This window comes from Pseudorca crassidens, chromosome 19, assembly GCF_039906515.1.
Source record: "Pseudorca crassidens isolate mPseCra1 chromosome 19, mPseCra1.hap1, whole genome shotgun sequence".
NCBI lineage: Eukaryota > Metazoa > Chordata > Mammalia > Artiodactyla > Delphinidae > Pseudorca > Pseudorca crassidens.
In genome coordinates, this window is record NC_090314.1 from 47,828,828 (window position 1) to 47,849,496 (window position 20,669).

Genomic DNA, 20,669 nt, shown 5'->3' on the forward strand with positions numbered 1-20,669 from the left:
ATTAAAGAATATTCTAGTACCAGTTTGTGAAAAAGACATGGAATCATCAGATTTTATACTCGGAGCAGCTCTGAAAGCTTGCCTAGTTCTCTCCTCCTCCCTCTCCTCTCCTGGCTATTTTGTAGGTGAGAAACGGGGGTAAGATTTTACATCCAGGGAGGGAGCTGAAACCAGAGTTCAGGCCTCACCGATATTCCCACTATGCTTTGCTGTCCACTCTTTTTTTTTTTTTTTTGCAGTACGCGGGCCTCTCACTGTTGTGGCCTCTCCCATTGCGGAGCACAGGCTCTGGACGCGCAGGCCCAGCGGCCATGGCTCACAGGCCTAGCCGCTCCGCGGCATGTGGGATCCTCCCGGACCAGGGCACGAACCCGTGTCCCCTGCATCAGCAGGCGGACTCTCAACCACTGAGCCACCAGGGAAGCCCTGCTGTCCATTCTTATTTGTGTAATTTTTAACTTATATCAGCAATGGCTGATCTCTTAATTATGAGTTAGATATATCACCTAGAAATTACGACCTCTGAGCTCTTAGGAGAAAAGGTTAAATAAATTAAGAAAATAAAGACGTACTGATGTACGGTATTCTTAGTGCCCAGTTTTGTAGGTGCTCTCTCATTAGAAACGTAACTAAGATGATCACTGACTCATCAGCAAATCCAAACTCTTCCACCTGGCACCCACAGTACACTTTCCCTCCCTCCCTCCGCTTTTAGCTGAGATGCCCAAAAATGACCCCTGTGCTCTGATCAGTTCAATTCTCTTCTTCTTTCTCATTTAACTTCTACCTCTGTGATTTTTATCCATAGCATTCCTCTTTATTAAAATGCTTTCCAGAGTTTTCTACCAGTTCGCAATTATCCCTTATGTTCAAGATATTTCAGAACTTGTCTTCTCTCCACATTCTGCCCTCCTTTAACCCTACACAACCCAGTTTGCTCCTTCAGGCTCCACCCTCTCTGAGCATGGATTCAATGTGCCCAGTAAAAACACCTCATTTATCTGGAGGCCAATTTACTGAACAATTTCAACTATCTAGAACATAGCCAAGAACCAAGATACATGCAAAATTCTCTAACTTCTAGAACTGAAAAAACAATAAATTGAGGTTCAAGTGACTACTCACAGGTAGTACCAACTTATCCACTGGGCACAGCGGGCACAGGGGCAAGGGCCCAAAAAAATATTCTAATTTCTTCTAAAATCAGAAGAAAAATAAAAGAACTTTCAGGTTGAGGAAAATGTTTTAAATTCCAACAGTTGGAAAATAAAAGTTTAACATTTTCTTTATGAAGAAAGGGATCCACGGAATTCACGACATGGCCCTGCTGGCAGGAAGCTCCTCCGCCTCTCATCAGAGTCTAGTTGCTCTCACTTTACAGACAACTCAAGGGTCCTGGAGGTTGCCTTTCTTAGCTCACAGCTAAGAAGCAGCAAATTAGACGAGGGGGAATTGTCAGAGGCAGGCAGACTGACACAACTGACTTGAATTCCTCAAGTAAAAGCTGATAGCAAAACCATTAAAAACAAGAAAAAGTACAACAAACTCAAAAAAACAGGGCACACTAGGTCTACTTAATGACTCCCAGGGCAGAGTCCTCTACATTCCAATAGTTCTTGCATAATCGCCATGTGATTATGGTTTGTAATGAAGATCCTTATTCATTGACGTAGTGTTTATAATACTTCGCTTCAGACACCAAAGATGTATGTAGCATTTCTTTCCTTTTAAAAAAGGCTAAAGTATAACAGCAATTAATATTTAAAGAGGTTCAGCTTCAGTCATTTCGGAAAAATGAAGCCTTTGATTTCTTACTAATTCCTATTCTTCCCTCCAGTGAAACTGAAGATGCCATATGAAGCCTAAGATAAGTAACTGTACACAAAACGTATCCTTAAATTCCCAAGTATCAGTTCGTATGTAAATAATAAAAATGTGCTAGTTCTGGCGCAGGCATATCCTTCACCATCTCTGCCCACTGCTGCAGAGCTGGAATTCCTCAGCACAGCATAATGGTCCTGATCAATCTCCCTTTTACTCATCTTTCAAGACCAGGATCAAGAACTACTGTTTGTGAAATACTTGCAGATTTTCTCGGGTAAAATGGACCATACTTTCCTCCATAGTCCACTGGAACCCACATAAGTTATAAAACTTAACTATTTACATCATCATGTTTACACATCTTTCTCCCTCACTGGATTGTGTCAGGGACACTAGTTGGCCTGCATACAAAGAAGAAAATAAATACCCCTCCTAGGTGGATGAATTAGAAAAAAGCAGTCATCTAGGTATATGTAGCCACCCTTGTCCCCATCTCCTAAAGCCCCAGCACCTTATATGAGTAAAAAGGCACCCCTTTTCCTCTTCCTCAGGCTAGGGTTGCCAGATAAAGCCCTGAGTATAGGTATGTCCCAAACAATGCATGGGATATACTTACACTAAAAGATTATTTGGTGACTTTCTGAAATTCAGATTTAACTTGGCATCCTATATCCTCATCTACTAAATGTGGCAACCCTACTCAGCTGGGCAGTTACAGCCCACGTCAGGGTACACGGCTCACAGGGCGACTGGAGTGTGGGCTGGATGTTAACCCCCACTTGCCAGTTGACCTTGTGCACAGCTTGTGCCCAAACTGCGCAACTGAATAGGTGGTCCTGGATTATGAGCTCTTTGAGGGCAGGTAGCATGTCTTACTCATCTTTGTTATTTCTATAGTACAGAACAAAAGTTTATGAAATGTACATCCTAATAAAAGCATATAGAAAGAAATATTTCAAACTTGCATTTCAAAAGAAATATTTTTGGATAGAAAGAAACTTCTTATCTCCTTTCCATGAAGCTTAGTAGAACTGTCACCATCTATCCTGGTCAACCTTGGTCACATTGGCATTCAACCATCGTTAAGTTCAGCCTGGAAGCACAGCACTGAGCTGTGTCCAAGGACAACCGTGAGAGTCAGGAGGCACTTACATACACACTTTTACTTGCAGGACCACAGAGTATCTTACAGACCAGACCTTAAATTAAATCAGCCTTAAAGAAAAAACAAGGCTAACAAAATATATTGCATACAGACAAGCTTAGATACAAAGGTAGATTCATTTAACGGTTATTGTTAGTCAAGCAGCAACTTAGTTGCAAAGGACTGGAATTTTGAGAGTTATACTGCTGAGTTAAAAATAAAAATGCCTGGGCTTCCTTGGTGGCACAGTGGTTGAGAGTCCGCCTGCCGATGCAGGGAACACGGGTTTGTTCCCCCATCTGGGAGGATCCCACATGCTAGGCCCGTGAGCCATGGCCGCTGAGCCTGCGCGTCCGGAGCCTGTGCTCTGCAACGGGAGAGGCCACAAAAGTGAGAGGCCCGCGTACCACACACAAAAAAATAATAAAAAATAAAAACGACTGTATACACATTAAGTTTTTATTTTTCCTGATTATAAAGTAACAAATGCTTATTGTAGAAAATGTATAAAATGTAAGAAATTATAAAGCAGAAAAACCCACCTACGATCTACCATCTAAGAGCAGTTGTTTTTAAGATGGAGAAATAATAGAACTTCCGTTAACTTTTGTTTTTCTCTTCATTCTTTTCAAAAATTCCTTTTTTGTACATTTTAAAATGAACATCAGCTAATAGAATAATAAATGCATTAAAATATTGGGAGGATGAGCTCAAACTTTATTTTCAAAATTTTGAGGCAATCACAGAAAACAATTTTGGCGTATTTCCTCCAGTCCTTTTTTCTTCATAACTGAAATCACACTTGGAGAATAACTGAGGATTAAGTGGAAGGTGATTTGATCCTTAGGCAGGCAGTTTCTGACATGGGCCCACTTTATATAGATCACTAGCAGGGCGGCCACCAAGCTTTTCATCTCCCTGCTCTGGCTGGTATTTCTCCCTGTCCTCCCTTCCCATTATTACTCCTTACTTGGGGAACTGGCACCCTTCTTCTACCTGCTCCAGGGCTGGCCCCAGCAGTGTCTGTAGGAGCCCGATGGCTGGCAGCTAGAGGGAAAGGAAGCTGTCATTCCTGCTGACATTTCTAGGGCTGGCTTCTTCCGTAGCAGCCACCTGGAGCCTAGCTCCTTTGATATGGGTTGGTTACTTTGTTGGTTTTACATATTTTTTGTGTGAGGAAAGACAGAGTCAGAATTTTCTTTAAAGTGAATAATAAACTAACAATTGAGTTGTGATCTGCAGTTTACAAAGAACTATAATCAACATTTATCTTATTTAATTCTCACGATCTAAATATTAGTTAAATATTACTACTGTTCCCATTTTACTATGAGAAAATTGAGGCTCAGAAATTAAGTGACTGAATTCAAGTTCACGTCTTCTAATTCTAACTCCTGAGCTCTTATTTACGTTGCCAATGCCATTCTACATGTAGACTCACCATCTTCAAGATATCCATTCAACAAATATCATCATCTATGTAGCCTAAATAGGTCTGCAAAGAGAGAGAGAGGGGAAGAGAAGAAGAGAGGAAGAGAGGGAGGAAGGAAGGGAGGAAGGAAGGAAGAGGAGAAAGGGAAGGGAGGGAGGGGGGAGGGAGGGAGGAAGGAAGGGGGGGAGGAAGGAAGGGGGGGAGGAAGGAAGGAAGGAAGGAAGGGGAGGAAGAGAGAAAGAGAAAGAAAGAAGGGAAGGGAGGGTCTAGGCAGATTGTCTGGAGCTTTCCTTGTGAAAAGCACTCTTGACATTTGCCATTCCCCAATGTGAGAGGTAAGCAGGATTGTCAAGATGAAAACGTGGTTACAGACCAAGCTGTGACGTGAAAAGATCAAGGCCTTGTTCCATCTACATTCCAACAACTATCAGGAATACTGACAGATTGTTTTGGACCCTCTGTAAGGTTCCTCTTATTGGTTCTTCTCACCCAATAGTTGTTATGTCATATAGTATAAACCCTTACGGATCTTCAAAGATCTGTGTATTTGTTTTGGGGAAAGGTAGGTAGAAGAGAAGCTGTGAAATGCTATCCTGTTCCACCTTGGATTAGAAAAAGAGGTGAACTTTAGTCACAAGCAACAGGTAGCTACAGGGAAAAAGGAAGGAGGGCCAGTCCCTGGAGGCTAAGGACAAGTGTAATGGGTAGTGTACTTGGGATCCCACAATGGCCACAAGCCCTGGCTCTCTCTCTACTCCTCACGCTGTTGAACTCTGAAATTCCTGTTTCTACTTCATTCTCCCTTTTATAATAGGGATCTCCAATCCCCAGACCAGAGTATTTGTCTTAGGACTCAGGAAGCTTCTAAATTTCAGTGAATGGGCGATGGGGAAGCAGGGTGCCTTTACTTCTTTTTCCAGTATTGCAAATGAGAGAAGTTGAACCTGGGCATTCCAACTTGAAACACTGAACTCACTTTCCATGGAAATTTGCTATATACAGTTACATTCTTTAGTTTTCCTATCTTAAATGCTAAAGAGGTTCTGTGGACTATCTAAAGGCACCTCTTTTCTTAAAACAACAGCTGGGAAATACATTTCTAGTTCTATACAACAGCCTTAATAAAATACTAAACCCCTAAGAACTTTGAAACATTAAGAAAACAGGAAGAAACAGAATCTTAGATGTCAACCCCTAGGCTCCAAGCAATGGGAACATTCAAATCACGCAAGAGAAACATTCATCCTTTTTTAAGGATAGGACTTTATAAACTGATTCTTTACAAATGACATTCTCTGTGGAAACAGCATACTCTTACTTCTCAGTAACTCTATGCTTTTCACAATCAGGCATTAATACCTTATATCTGTGCAGCCCGCAGGTTTACATAGAACTTACATTATGTGAGTTGGCCGTCACTGTGGTAGGTAAGGAGGAATTATCTTCATTTTACAGATGAAGAAATAGACACAAAGGTATTAAGGGACTAGTTCAAGACTAAAATGCCAGGGCTGTGCTAAGACTCAAACTCAGGTTTTCTGACTCCAAGTCCAATACAATGAGTAAGTTGTGCAGAGAGGATACTCATAACTAGATTCATGGCCCCATGGAACATTATGATGGTATAACCAACACTTTTCTAATGCTGATGTCAAGTCACAGTAATATATTTAAGGCAGTGAGAGGATATTTTGTCTCAGCACCATTAGCATTTTTCTATGATTAAAATTTAGATATTTAATTTTGAGCTACCTGAAAATGGTGTATGTGTGTATATATATTTATCTTATAATTTTTTGCATTAATTAATACATATTTTAGATGTGCTCTACTGAAAAAAACAAAAAGCCCTATTTTGAAAACATGGTTTTATTTAGCAGATATCTGCAGCAATGTTTCATGAAAGGACTCACCAAATTTCTTTCACTGTTTTTTCTTTTTTTTTTTTTAACATCTTTATTGGAGTATAATTGCTTTAAAATGGTATGCTAGTTTCTGCTTTATAACAAAGTGAATCAGTTATACATATATATATGTTCCCATATCTCTTCCCTCTTGCGTCTCCCTCCCTCCTACCCTCCCTATCCCACCCCTCTAGGTGGTCACAAACCACTGAGCTGATCTCCCTGTGCTGTGCGGCTGCTTCCCACTAGCTATCTATTTTACATTTGGTAGTGTATATATGTCCATGCCACTCTTTCACTTTGTCACAGCTTACCCTTCCCCCTCCCCATATCCTCAAGTCCATTCTCTAGTAGGTCTGTGTCTTTATTCCTGTCTTACCCTTAAGTGTCCATCAACAGATGAATGGATAAAGAAGATGTGGCACATATATACAATGGAATATTACTCAGCAATAAAAAGAAACGAAATTGAGTTATTTGTAGTGAGGTGGATGGACCTAGAGTCTGTCCTACAGAGTGAGGTAAGTCAGGAAGAGAAAAACAAATACCATATGCTAACACATATATATGGAATCTAAGAAAAAAAAAAAGGTCTTTCACTGTTTTTTGATGAACTTGAAATTGTTCTCTCTCCCTCTCTCTCTCTCTCTCTCTCTCTCTCTCTCTATATATATATATATATATATTCAATTTACATAGAACTTTCTGAGATAACCTAGTAAGTAAAGTACACTTTTAGAGAATTTTTTAAACTATAGTAGCCATCTAACGTCACTGACTTAATAAATGAGAAAACTGGGCTACTAAACAGTCAGTCATCACACAGATTTTTTATAAAGAAGTCCGATGCAGAAGTCACCACATCAGTGATTACAATTAATGTGTCTGGCAAAATTACTAAACCTCTCTCTTAAAGTGGTTATATATCTTCTTGAGTCATACTGTAGTCATTAGCCAGAGTTAATTTTGAACAGATAGACAGAGAGATATTCATGTTTAGGCCTGTGTGATTTGGAATCTCTTCCATTATTTGGTTATTTTGCTAAAGCAACCCAAAGACTGAACAGTTGCTTAATATCACCAAGACTCCTAATAACATATCCGAAGTAAGATTGCACTGAGATGTCATATAAGGATTACAGAAAAAGCAATCTTGTAGAGAGACTGGTGATCTTAAATTAAACCCATGGAGAAACAAATATGTCTGCCTGAGTTCCCATCAGGAATTTACTAACAGTCTTATTGTTAGTTATACCCTTCCCAGCTCTAAGCCCTACTTCTTTCTTATCAGGTAATATTCCTAAGTGCCAGAGCAGTAAGGAAGTAATTTTTTTCAACAACTTTATTTTTCAGCTAAAATTCTAACAACTGTCAGGTCCAAGTTCTACTTCAGTAATATTGCTATTAATTTAGAGTGATCTTCTTTTGTAAAAGTTTACAGTTTCCAAAGAATTTTCCAGCTGGCATGCTGCGAATGAATTATAAGTGTTCTAAGATACCAATTCTCGTCAGCCCTCCTTGGGAAGGCTGGGTGGCACTTGGCGTGGCTGCATCTCTGGCCAGCTGTGAATGGCCTCATCCACTTACCCAAGTACATCATCAGATGTTATCATTTTCTACATGCCATGATATGAAAAAGGCTGGGAAGCACTGAAGTGAAAAAGGAGTGGTTCTCCATTAGTTACAAGGTTATTCTGGTACATATGGATGAAGTCTTCCAAACTGATTTGCAAAAGTGTCAGGTAAACATTAAAGCAGTCAGGTTAATGGGCTTAACTACTCTCACACTTGTTGAGGAAACTGGAAGTCATGTCATTTTACAGCTGAGGAGTTCCTTTTCAGGCACTTTGTCTCCCAAAAAGAAAAAAAAAGAAGGTGCCAGAAGAGACCTATGAGGAAAATCATAAAGCCGCTGGTGCTGCAGTTTCCAGGAAGATTTACCTGGCCTCACTGCATTACTACTGCCTCTTCCTTGACACGAAGACTAAGGCTTTCATCCTCCTGATCCTGAAAGGCACATTCCCTTCGACTTCCATAAATCTGCAAAGCTTGAAAAGAGCCCCAGTGTCATCAAGCAAAAGAGCCGGCTTTAGGAATCTCACTGGAAGGAGGGGTGTCTTCAAGCCTCTCACTGCTAAGCCGGACATTTCCTAACACTGGACAAATTGTACGTCCAGCTCAGGGAGGGTGAACTGCAGTGGTCTTTTACCCTCCAAGCCAATTGTTAGCTTTTCACAAGAATCAGCAGGGAAGCACATGTGAAACCTCTGTGGTGATGGTGAGCACCCCCATGCCTTGTGTGACTCTGCATGTAGATGAAGCAGGCTGGGAGCTTTCTTAGCTACTGCTGCTGAGTTCTCAGAGCAGCCCTTTTCTGCGGCGTGGCTCCCTGCTGGGACAGCCCTTTTCAATTTTTCTATCCCCCCTCGATCTCTTCTCCTGCAGAACACAGGGAAACTTGATTGAAATAAAGACTTAGGGAACATGTTTTATTTTCTCCTGTTCAATCCATTTTAGAAAAGCTTTTAATTGGTTTTAAAAAGATGCTAAACAAAATGTGATGATGTTTTTCAGTCTTCATGAACTACAGATACCACTTTTTATACTTTCAAAGGGCTAATAAATCAATCATGAAATTAACTCTCCAGCTAAATTTAAAGCAAATCCACTGAATACTGGGTTCATTAAAAATCTATGCATTAACTTGGAAAAATTTAAAATTCAAAGAAAATTATCCTAGTAACTGAAATCTGACTTGAATTTTTAGTCCTACACTGAAAATCCAAGACCAAAGCAATCACAAAGGGAAAAAAGGAAGGCTTGTGAACCAGTTTTAATAAGCCAATTTACAATGAGGGAGGGGAGATGGGGGAGGGGAAGAAGTAGAAAAAAAGAATATCTTGATACATAACAACATAGTACCCCTGAAGGGATTCTTTTATTTGAGCATGTGCACACATGCACATACAATTTTTCTATGTGAAAGCTGAATTACAACAAATGCAAAACTAAGGATTCTGTGACTGATATGATTACTGTATTGTATGCATGTACAGTTTCTCTTTTGAAAGAAAAATGCCTACAACTTTTCTGTTTTCTTGACAGTGATAAAATAATAGCTACCAGTCTATGCATCTCTACAACATTCAGATTCATATACATTTAATATTTAATTGAAAACATCTGAAAAACCTACATGATAATGGTTTGGTAAAGTGAATGCTTCTACTTTAGAATGACAAATAGTCTTGACCCTGGATCAGCCTGAAAAATTTTCCCTTATTGTCCTGAGAGAATACAAACTAATTTAAAAAAGCAAGGTGGTACAGAGAAAGCATATTTTTATTTTGTTAAATATATGCCAACTAGAAATATTTTAAATGTTACCTTCTTCTGCCACTGATTCACTTATACAGCAGGTCATCTAGCAGTCCAGGTCAGAGTCACCAAATTCTGATTAAGGACAGGCTGGTATTCTCTTAAAAGAGAATCCCCACCATTTCCAATCACTAAGGCAACTAGATCTATCTTCTACTTCTTACATGCTCCTATATCCTTCCTTTCCAATCCTTAGAGAAATTCATTCCACAGCCCTTTTTTAAGGATTCAACTCCTGTTTCTAAGATTTTTTCCAATCTGGGCCATGTATGCTGTATGCTCACTCCTTACCTCTAGCTCTGCATGGAATCCTCCTTTCACCATTTAAGCTTCTGACACTATCTATCTATGTATCTATCTATCTATGTATCTATCTATTGTAACCATTTTATCAAGATGTAACTCATATAACACACGGTTCACTGACTTAAAGTGTACAATTCAATGGTTTTTAGTAGATTGCACGGATATGTGCAACCATCACTGGAATCAATTTTAGAACGTATTCATCATCCCCCAAAGAAACCCCGCACCCATTATCAGTCACCTCTCATTCTCCCTATCCACCCCTCCAGTCCTAGGCAACCACTGATCTGTTTTCTATCTCTATAGATTTGCCAGTTCTGGACATTTCATATAAATGGATTCATACAATATGTAGTTGTTTGTGACTGGCTTCTTTTGTTTAGCATGTTTTCAAGGTTCATCCATGTTATAGCATGTATTAGTACTTCATTTCTTTTAAATGCCAAATAATACTCCATTGTATGTATATACCATAGTTTATTTTACTTGATGAACATTTGGGTTGTTTCCACTTTTTGGCTATTATGAATAATGTTGCTATGAATATTCATGTACAAGCTTTTGTGTGGATATATATTTTCATTTCTTTGGGGTATATACCTAGAAATAGAATTGCTGGGTCATATGGTAACACTATCTTTAACTTTTTGAGTGCTAGACTGTTTTTCAAAGGCTGCACAATTTACCTATTCCCACCAACAGTGTATAAGGATTCTAATTTCTCCATATGCATATCAATACTTGTTATTATCTGACTTTTTGATTATGGTAATCCTAGCTGATATAAAGTGATATCTCACTGTGGCTTTGATTTGCATTTCCCTGATGGCTAATGATGTTGAGTATCTTTTTGTGTTATTGGCCATTTGAACTTTACTTATTTTTGAATGTTTTCACTTTAGTCATATCTTGCCAAATATAAACTACAGCAATACTAAATACTCAATCCCACCAAAATGAGGGGACACTCAAAAAATATTTAAAAGTTTATATATATATGTGTGTGTGTGTGTGTGTGTGTGTGTGTGTGTATATATATATATATATATTTGAATAAGTTATTCATGAAGCATATCTGTATAAACCTCAGTGCCAGATGCTGTAAGATTTAAAAGCATAAGATAATGTTCCTTTCCTCAAGGGTGTTAACAATTATTTTTATAAAACAAAAAGTTATTCCTAAGTCTTTATTCAAGATTTTGCAAATCATTTGTCAATATGTTCTATTTATTTCTATTAGTATCTATTTTGGATTACAAATAATTCTCAGGGGATGTCTCTGTTTAAATCCATGTGTATAGTATTTAACAATGTAAAGGGATAAGCAGTTTAAAAAGTACCATTGAAAAATTATTCTTTCTTCTCTCAAATGGCTTGTAGCATAAATTATTTTTAGCTAAAAACCTGAATATTATAAGAAGTAAATTTTAATACCTGGGAAAAGTCTCCTAATCTTATAATTTTTTAAATGCTGATTTCATAAAAAGGATTTTTTTTGTGTGTGATATATATATTTTAAAAATTTATTTATTGGGGTTATTTTTATTCTAGAAACTTTAGATATATCTATATACATTAAAAATTTTTTAACATCTTTATTGGAATGTAATTGCTTTACAATGGTGTGTTAGTTTCTGCTTTATAACTATATACATATTTTTTGAAGGAATCAGAAAAGAAAAAAATTCTCACTTCTCTAATTTCAGCTTCAATATAAGCTAAAACTCCAACTCCTGGGAATAACAGTTTACAGAAAAATGATTTGAAAAAATCCTTTCACCGTGCAAATATGTAGTAAATTTTCAAGGTTGTTGTATGTTTCTTTTCACTAGTTTAGGGAAATAAAAAAAAACCCTAGAAAGTCAAGACAAGTCCTTTACCTTTAGGCCTAACACATACACACATATAATTTTAACTGTTAAATTAAATATTAGATTCACCAGCTTAACACTAAATATTTTCCATACAGCTTAGTTTATATCTCTAACTTCAAATATGAGATTCCCATACAGACATTAAGATGTTTTTTTAAGTTAGTGCTTCACCCCTTTGTATCTGCCTTTGATTGGCATTTCTTCAAGGTTACAACATGCAGAATCAACCAAGAGAATTCATGTCTTATGTCATAGCCAAACATGCTCTGGCAGCCTCTACATAATTAACATATTTAACCAACCCTCATAGGTTAGTTTAAATGTGTTAACCTATCAAAATCACCAGTCTCCAACAGCCACATGAGTAAAAACTACAACCACATGAACCAAGGTTCTGGCTATAAACTCACTCTTCAAAACTGCCACATTACACAAGAAAAATAACTCAAGCTCATCCTTAAAAACTAAAAACAAAACAAAACTCCCTACAGAATGTAAATTACCCCAAATACAAATTCTTAGGAAAACTTATGAAACGAAAAACAAAACAAATGGGAACATGTGTTTAATCCCTTCTACATTACTATCATGTATTAATATCTCTCATGGGAAACGGAGGGAAGTAGGGATGTGTAATATGGTGGTGAAGTTATAAAGCAACACAGAATACTAACTGAAACTGGGATTTTGAGATCTTCAGAAAAAGAACAGAAAATTTCTCTGATTAAGAGAAGTGATTAAGAAAATCATTTACCTTAAGGCAGAAGGCCAGACCAGACAACCTTTCAAAATCTCTTCAACAAGAAAATTTTATATGTTTATGATAATCTGCTTATTTAGAGAGTGCACCGTTGTATAATTTACTGGAGAAACTCTGTGAAAATGTTCCTTATATTATTTTTACCTGAGGAGGCGCCTTTTTCAGTAACACAAGAAGAGCCTGTAATACCAGATTAGAAAATCGAGGGCCAATAGGGACATAATCTGGAAGAGAAACATTGCTATGTTTAGGGATTCGATATACATATGCACATATTCCAAACATTCTGATTTTTCTGCATAAAGAGTCCTGGGGGGTGGTGGTGGGATGAACTGGGAGATTGGGATTGACATATATACACCAATATGTATAAAATTGATAATCAATAAGAACCTGCTGTATAAAAATAAGATAAAATAAAATTCCAAAAAAAAGAGTAAACACAGTCCTAAATAACAGTCATGCAACTAACGATAACAAGACAAAATATCTACAGTAACTTAAATGCTTAAAATAGTACGTAAGAACTCTTATCTGTAAATTTTTAAAAAGCATCTAAATATCCATTTTGAGTTCATGTAGACATCTCTGTCTGATATTCAGAGACAGTTTTTTTTTTTTAAAAGAGGAAAAAAAAATCCCCAGGAGTATTTACTAAACATTTCCAAGAAGTTACTGCAAGCCATGGTAATACAGTGAGTACACAGGCAACAAAACATGATACTAGAAAATGGGTAGAGGAGGAAATGGCAAGTAATAAGAATGTAAGTAAGGTACTTCAATACAACTGAAATGATGGTAAAGCCACTGAGATTGGTCCACAGATGGTGAAGAACAGTGAACTTCTCAAATAACTTTCTACCTGTTAAAACTTCTACCCATCCTTCAAGATTTGACACTAATGCCACCCGCTTTGCTTTCTCTGCATGTTGCACATGCACCCTTGCCCTGTGCTTAGAGCTGCCTTCAGGCATCAGCCCTCTGAAGTCAAAAGTGATCCTCCCCTTTCTGAATATCCAGAACACATGGCACATTCTACTTTGTATTAATTTTTGCCAATGTATGTCATAATGACAGCATCTTACTACTTATTTTTCTGAAACCCTAATAATTCTAGCACAGTGGTAAGGGCTCAGCAAATGCTTACTGAATAAATGAACAAATAAGTACGGATAATAACTATTCATACAAGTGAAAATATACTCAGAGGGCACACATTCCTGACATAGTACTGTTGCTATGACCACACATCTCAATTGTGTTTAGATAAAGGACTTTACACAGAGCTATGAGTATGTGCCTAAAAGCTTTTAAAGAAATAATCCCAGAAACTGAGCTGAAGTGTATCAAAAATAGCAGACCCAAAACCCAGGTCACTAGATAAAACTATTGATTTAAGAAGACCTCATAGATATACCTGCTTTGCTTTGTAATAAACATTGCCTTAGGAAACAGGAAAATAAAGAAGTAATAGAGGATGTAACACAAGTCTGAAAATCATGGGAAAAACGTAGTAAGAACAGTTAACGTGAAATCATTACTACACCATTATGGACCCCTTAATGAAGAAGGGGTTAGTTAACCAGGTGTTGGCAGTATTTTCAGATATTTATTAAGTTACCAGGTAGGTTCAATTTCAATCAAGTTTATTATAGCATCCTGAGCCATTGTTACAATGAATTTATTCCAGATTTATCTATTTTTTTGCAATGAAATAAAATGTAAGAGTAATAACACTGTTCTGGCATTTATTTGTAGAATACCTCTTATGAGCTGAGTACAGGGACTGTTTTATTCATCTTTGTATTCTGTAGGAGTGCACTTAAACGTAGGAGATGTTTAATAGGTATTTTAAAAAATTACTGTAGAGCACTTTTAACTTTCAGAATGTTTTCAACTTTCACAATATTATCTCATTTTTGTCTTTACAATTACTCTGTGGGATGAGTAAGGAAGAGAATACAGTCTCTTTTTTATGTGAGCAGAAACTGATGTACAAAGAGATTACAACTTCTGCCCCAAGTGTTACAGCTAACCTGTAGATTTCACTCTAGCCCTAAACCCTTCTTTCCTTAGTTCTGTCAAACTTCACAAATGGAATCCCTAAGCTACAGGCAGCTCAGAAATAGTATACAGCAAATATATCCATCAACGAAAATTACTAATCATTTATTATGGGCAGGGAACTCTGTGGAAGATACAAAATAATATGAGACATGGGCCCTTATAGGAAAGTAGTTTATAATGCAGCTACGGTCATAAGGCATATTTAACATGAATACCATTGTTGACTTCAGATATAAGCGATAGTGTTATATTTCCTTATTAGACAAAGAAAGGTATTTCTATTGCCCTATAGATTATAAACACCTGTATTTTCTCTTGTAATTTGTGAGACATTAGCTGTAATGCGGCAAGGATAGTACGATGGCAAAAGTCATGACTCACCAAGCAGTCTCTCAATGTCATCCACAACCACACAACTGAGCTGGGATTTATATGCATCATCAAAGATCTAGAAGAAAGCAAAACCATTTATTATCTCACTGCCCTCCATAATTATGACAATTTCCAAGAAGATAAAATTTAGCTAATTCCTGACCAATGCTCAAACAAAACACAGTAAAACACCCAATATTTCTGACTACACAAAACTAGAATTTAATAGAGCTTCAGAACTTGAAGAGTTCTTACAATTTTAAAAAATTAATTAATTTATTTATTTTTGGCTGTGTTGGGTCTTCGTTGCTGTGTGTGGGCTTTCTCTAGTTGTGGTGAGCAGGGGCTACTCTTCGTTGAGGTGTGTGGGCTTCTCATTGCGATGACTTTTGTTGCTGTGGAGCACGGGCTCTAGGCACGCAGGCTTCAGTAGTTGTGGCTCGGGGGCTCTAGAGTGCGGTCTCAGTAGTTGTGGCGCACGGGCTTAGTTGCTCTGCGGCATGTGGGATCTTCCCGGATCAGGGATAGAACCTGGGTCCCCTGCACTGGCAGGCGGATTCTTAACCACTGCCCCATCAGGGAAGCCCAAGAGTTCTTACAATTTAAAAGGGAGGAAACTGAGGCCCAAAGCAGTTAAATGACTTGCCCAAGATGTCACAGCTGGATCATGGCTGAGCAAGGGCAGGGTAATGCTGCTTTCAGCTCTAAGAGCTGGATGTGTCACATTGGGGCATGCTGAGGAACAGCTGGAATTAATCAACTGACAAATCCATCAAGTTTATCATAATGGTCTCTCCTATCTATGTCAGAAGCATGACTTCAGTGTTATGACTCAAGAGCTAGATGGAGCCACAGGGATGTGCAGGGTAGAACTGAATATCATTTTATTATCTATAAGAACTGTGGCTTGTCAAACAGGAATAACACAGAAAGCAGAGAATTCTGTCAACTCAAATCAGACCACAGCAACCAAAGTGTTTACAAAAGAATTAAAGCTGGTATAAAGGATCAGATAGATGCATGTTAGAACTAGACAAAAGATAACAGGACATTATCTTAAGATAACCAAAGAAATGCAAATTAAGCAAACAGTGAAGGAAGCTGTTATATGCTGGCAAGGATGTAGCAATTTCAAGCCAGACAGAAGAATTAATTTATGTATAAATTTAATGTAAGTGCTCAAGGCCTTGAGACCAGCCTTTTTGTAAATGTTGGGCATTCCTATTCCAGTGACCATAACTGGGGCTCAGTGATCCCACTGGTGTCATCTGTAAGAATTAATTCCTGTATCCCAGCCTAATCTGATTGATAAGTAACCTCAGTGCACCAAGATGGTAACCACGCCTCTCCCAAATTTGTTTGTAGTAGCACAATATTCCTTACTGGGTATCTTTTAACTATAGAAGATTAAGAATTAGGTATAGAAATAAAGTAAATTAAACCTAAAATATTAATCTTTTTCATATTAAGTTTAAAGACAATCTGTGAATAGTTGGTCTTTAAACTTCTGTAACAATTAACTTACCATGTTAGATTAACAGATTAGCCTTGCTAGTTCAATTTAAAATATGCAGTTGAATAATTAATTTTGATAAACTTTTATGTTGGAAGGTAAAATATAACTTTAATAGCCCTCCAAATGGTAATGGTAATCTGAGATTCACCATAGTTATATTATTAGTTTTAATTTATTACTAAGTAAATGTACTTATAGATTTACTTTGAAATTTAGAATGTTTTGTTTGTTAAACAACTGAAGTACGTCAAAGAGAAAATAAAATATTTTAAATGTGTAAATATTGTTTAAAATATTTAAAGAAATTTGTTATAAAAGTCTCTTTTTGAACTACCTTTTACTAGACTTACAAATAGAATAAAAGAAGTGGACTTAATTTATTTTTATTTATTATGTATTTATTTATTTTAATTATTTGTTTTTATTTTTGGCTGTATTGGGTCTGCGTTGCTGGGCGTGGGCTTTCTCTAGTTGCAGCGAGCAGGGGGGCTACTCTTCATTGTGTTGCGCGGGTTTCTCATTGTTGTGGCTTCTCTTGTTGCACAGCACGGGCTCTAGGCTCGTGGGCTTCAGTAGTTGTGGCGCACAGGCTCTAGAGTGCAGGCTCAGTAGTTGTGGAGCACGGGCTTAGTTGCTCCCCGGCATGTGGGATCTTCCTGGGCCAGGGATCGAACCCGTGTCCCCTGCATTGACAGGCGGATTCTTAACCACTGCACCACCAGGGAAGCCCCAGGGGTGGACCTTTTTAAAGTTTAAGTTTTCTTTTGTGTTGAAATACTGGATTTTAAATTATATAATTTTAATATGTTGAATTTTAATTTTTTAGACCTCAAATTAGCTACACATGGTCTTTTCTATGCTCAAAAGTCGCCCTCAGAGATGCAAAAACAACAAAAACAAAAGCAAAATAATAACTCATGTTGACAATCTAGATGGTAAGTTCCTCCCCAACATACTGTGTATATATATATATATATTTTCTTTTTTTTCTATATTATTTAAGGTAGGAATTGTCTTCCTCAGTATTATGTTTTCAGGATCTGATGCCTCACTGGTGCCTAATAAATGTTTGCTGTATGCATGCATGAAAGAATGCCTCTGTTGCTTTCCTTTGCACCATCCCCCATACCCCTCAGTCACCCTCCCACATTGTATCAAAATCTCACCTAGCCTTTCGTCCTTAGCTACCTGTCTCCTCACTGGACTGTGAGGTGGAAAAAGAACTTTATTCATGTTATCCTCAGTACCCAGCATAGAAGAGTATTTAATAATAATATTTGCTCAGTGGATTCAATGGTTGAAACAACACAAGTTCTAATTCCATCTTGCCGTAAGTCACTTGTTTCTCTTCTCCTTTGGTATAGCATTTTGTATATTGTGTATATATTAACGGATTCATTGTATTCTTCCCTATATTACACTAGATTTTAAGCCCTGTGAAGGCAAGTACTATTGTATTTATCTCTGTATCCACATCACTTCATATAATGCCTTATCAGAAAGTAATCAATAAATATTTACTGAAGGAATAAATTTAAATTTATGCATTAAATTCAAGTAGAAATACCAAGTAAGTAGTTGGAGATGTAAGATTGAAGTCAGGGTATGGACATCACCCTCAGGGCAATGACTGCTGAAACCATGAGAGAGGCATGTGATCTTCAAGGAGAAATGGTAGAACTAGAAGAATAAAGAGCTAAGGACTGAATCTTGGAGTGTTGTTCTATGCATTCATTCAACAAATATTTTTGAATTCCTATTATGTGTCAAGCACTAATGAAGGCAATGGAAAGAGTAATGAGTAAGGTCACATGTAACTATAATAAAGCATGGCATCACGATGTTAGAGGAAATACAAGATGATGTGCTGGTATACAGCACGGGAGCGGTGGTAGTCCTTGGGGATACCCTACACATCCTGGTTCTCTCTCTGGCACATGGTAGGATTGTACTTCCTTACCCCCTCTTAAGTTAGGGATGATTATGGGGTTTGCTTTGGGTAGTAAAATGTGAGTACAGAGTATATCACTTTCTGAAAGGAGCTTTAAGAGCCACTGCTTGATTCATCACACATCCTTTATCCTGCCTTGGCTATCATGGAATCGCATATGAGATGGAGTCTCTATTACCTATTAGCTTGAATCTCTGAGAAACTATGGCAGAGCTTCCCCTCTGAGTCATGACGGACATGTAATGTGGGCAAGAAATAAACTTTGTTGTGTTAAGCCCCTGAGATTTTCAGCGTTGTTCATTATCGCAGCATAACTTAGCCTATTGTTACTGATAAGAGCTTATGGAGTCAACGATGGTCTCCTAAATTTAGCAGGTGACATTTAAGCTGAGACCTGAAGGATGAACAGTGCAGTAAAAAACAGGAAAGAAAGTGTTCTAAGCAGAGTGTACTGATTATTACGAGGCACAGAGATGAGAAAATTTAGGAGCACTGCAGGAACTAACATACAGTCAATAAGAATTAAAATGAAGAGGTGTCAGCGTTGGTGCTGTGTGTATGGGGAGTGGTGGGTGAGAGATGAAGCAGAAGAGAAATGGAAGAGACAATGGAAAAGTTTAGAAGCAGTTCCACTGTGGTTCTTTGCTCTTTTTTGAAAACTGGACCATATAGCAGCCAATGTGGTATCCTGCGAACTCCGGTGATTTTAAGAAGTCACTGAAAAAAATGCTTGGCTCTTTAAAACATTTGTTCAGAATTCTACTAAGGGCTCTGATGCAAGCATATCATTCTGTCTGACAGGCTGTAATATCGTGGATTAAAGCCACAGGGGCCCAAGACATCATGGACTGGCTACTTGCATTAGTTTTACACTTTCCCTGAATCAGCCCTTCTCCCTTCTTAAAGCTTACAGGGCTACAGGAACCTTATTCAGGACTCTGCTGGGGTCTAAACTGATGATAAATTTATATGCAGTCTCACTAACTTATCTCAGATACTGTGATTCACAAAGCATTACAAATCACTTCACAGCTGACCACATGGGTTACCTATAACATTTTAGAAGAAAAATACCTAGAGCAGTCTTTAATTTAGTTTTTTTTACAGACAGCTCTTAATGTACTAATTACTACCACGGGGATAGGAGTACTCACAGCAAACTCTCTTAACAACATACTAACCATGACAAACGCTATGCAATTCCAGTTGTAATCTGACCAGTTTCAGTTAACTCTGCTTTAATTTAAATACACACACACACCTTTCACTTCTTACACACACATTCTTTTCCTTATGTAGTCACGAGTGTAATATAAGGTCATCACTCTTTCCCTGAATCCATGTTTCTGCCTAGTCTCCTCAGCCTCTTCCATTCTTGGCTTCCTGGCCCAATGCTAAATAAGGAGATACTCAGATTCCACTGGCAAATATATGCGTTTAGCTGCCAGACTAAAATCTAAGTGAGATATTTACATACTGAGCTGGGAAGTTCTACCATAACTTTAGGTAGATAAACCCAAAAAGGAGGAGAGGTACAAGAAGGAAAGATGAAAGAAAAGTAAAATTGTACAAACTGCCGCAGCTCGAATTGAAGAACTGAAGTGCCAAACTTGCCGTCAGTAACAGCACACAGCAAATACACAGTGCCTGCTCCAGACCAAACGCCCAAACAACATTTAGCCAGGCGGGCTGAAGCTGGGGCTACTAGTGGTATCTTACAGACTCTTTAAAAAATTAACTTAAATTTTGATCCTTTCATTTAGTAAGATGAAAGTATGATGCTCAAGTCTTTTCTTGCTGAAGAGGTTATCAGAAGGGGATCATAGAAGTTATCATGCAAAGCAGGACACTTGAAAGGTGGGAGTTGTTAATAATCATGCTGGAACAACAGGTAAAAACCATGATTGCACACAGCACATTGGAGTGTACGGCCATCCTAGTTCTATCAGGGAGTTTCCTGTAGAGCAGGTAAAATTAGCAGAATAGACGTATTCTTAGAGTCAGATGAGAAGTCTGAAAGAGAAGGCTAAAGAAACAGAATGGAAGAACGGAAGAAAGGAAAAGTGTGGAAAAGAGTGTCAATAGTCAACAGGGAAAAAATGAGAGGTCTATTCTAGAAGATGAAGAACGTCTCTAGAAAA

General features: G+C 37.8%; 1 protein-coding gene across 4 annotated transcripts in view; it reads right to left on the reverse strand.

Annotated features, from left to right (window-relative positions):
• The window catches only part of NSF (N-ethylmaleimide sensitive factor, vesicle fusing ATPase), a 156,799-nt gene that overhangs the window by 14,976 nt on the left and 121,154 nt on the right, over positions 1-20,669 (reverse strand). For all 4 annotated transcript variants that reach the window (XM_067715933.1, XM_067715934.1, XM_067715936.1 and 1 more), the window contains exons 16-17: positions 15,071-15,137; positions 12,767-12,846 (exon numbers count right to left, since the gene is read on the reverse strand). In XM_067715933.1, the coding sequence (XP_067572034.1) occupies positions 12,767-12,846; positions 15,071-15,137 (147 nt within the window). The remainder of the gene's footprint in view (positions 1-12,766; positions 12,847-15,070; positions 15,138-20,669) is intronic.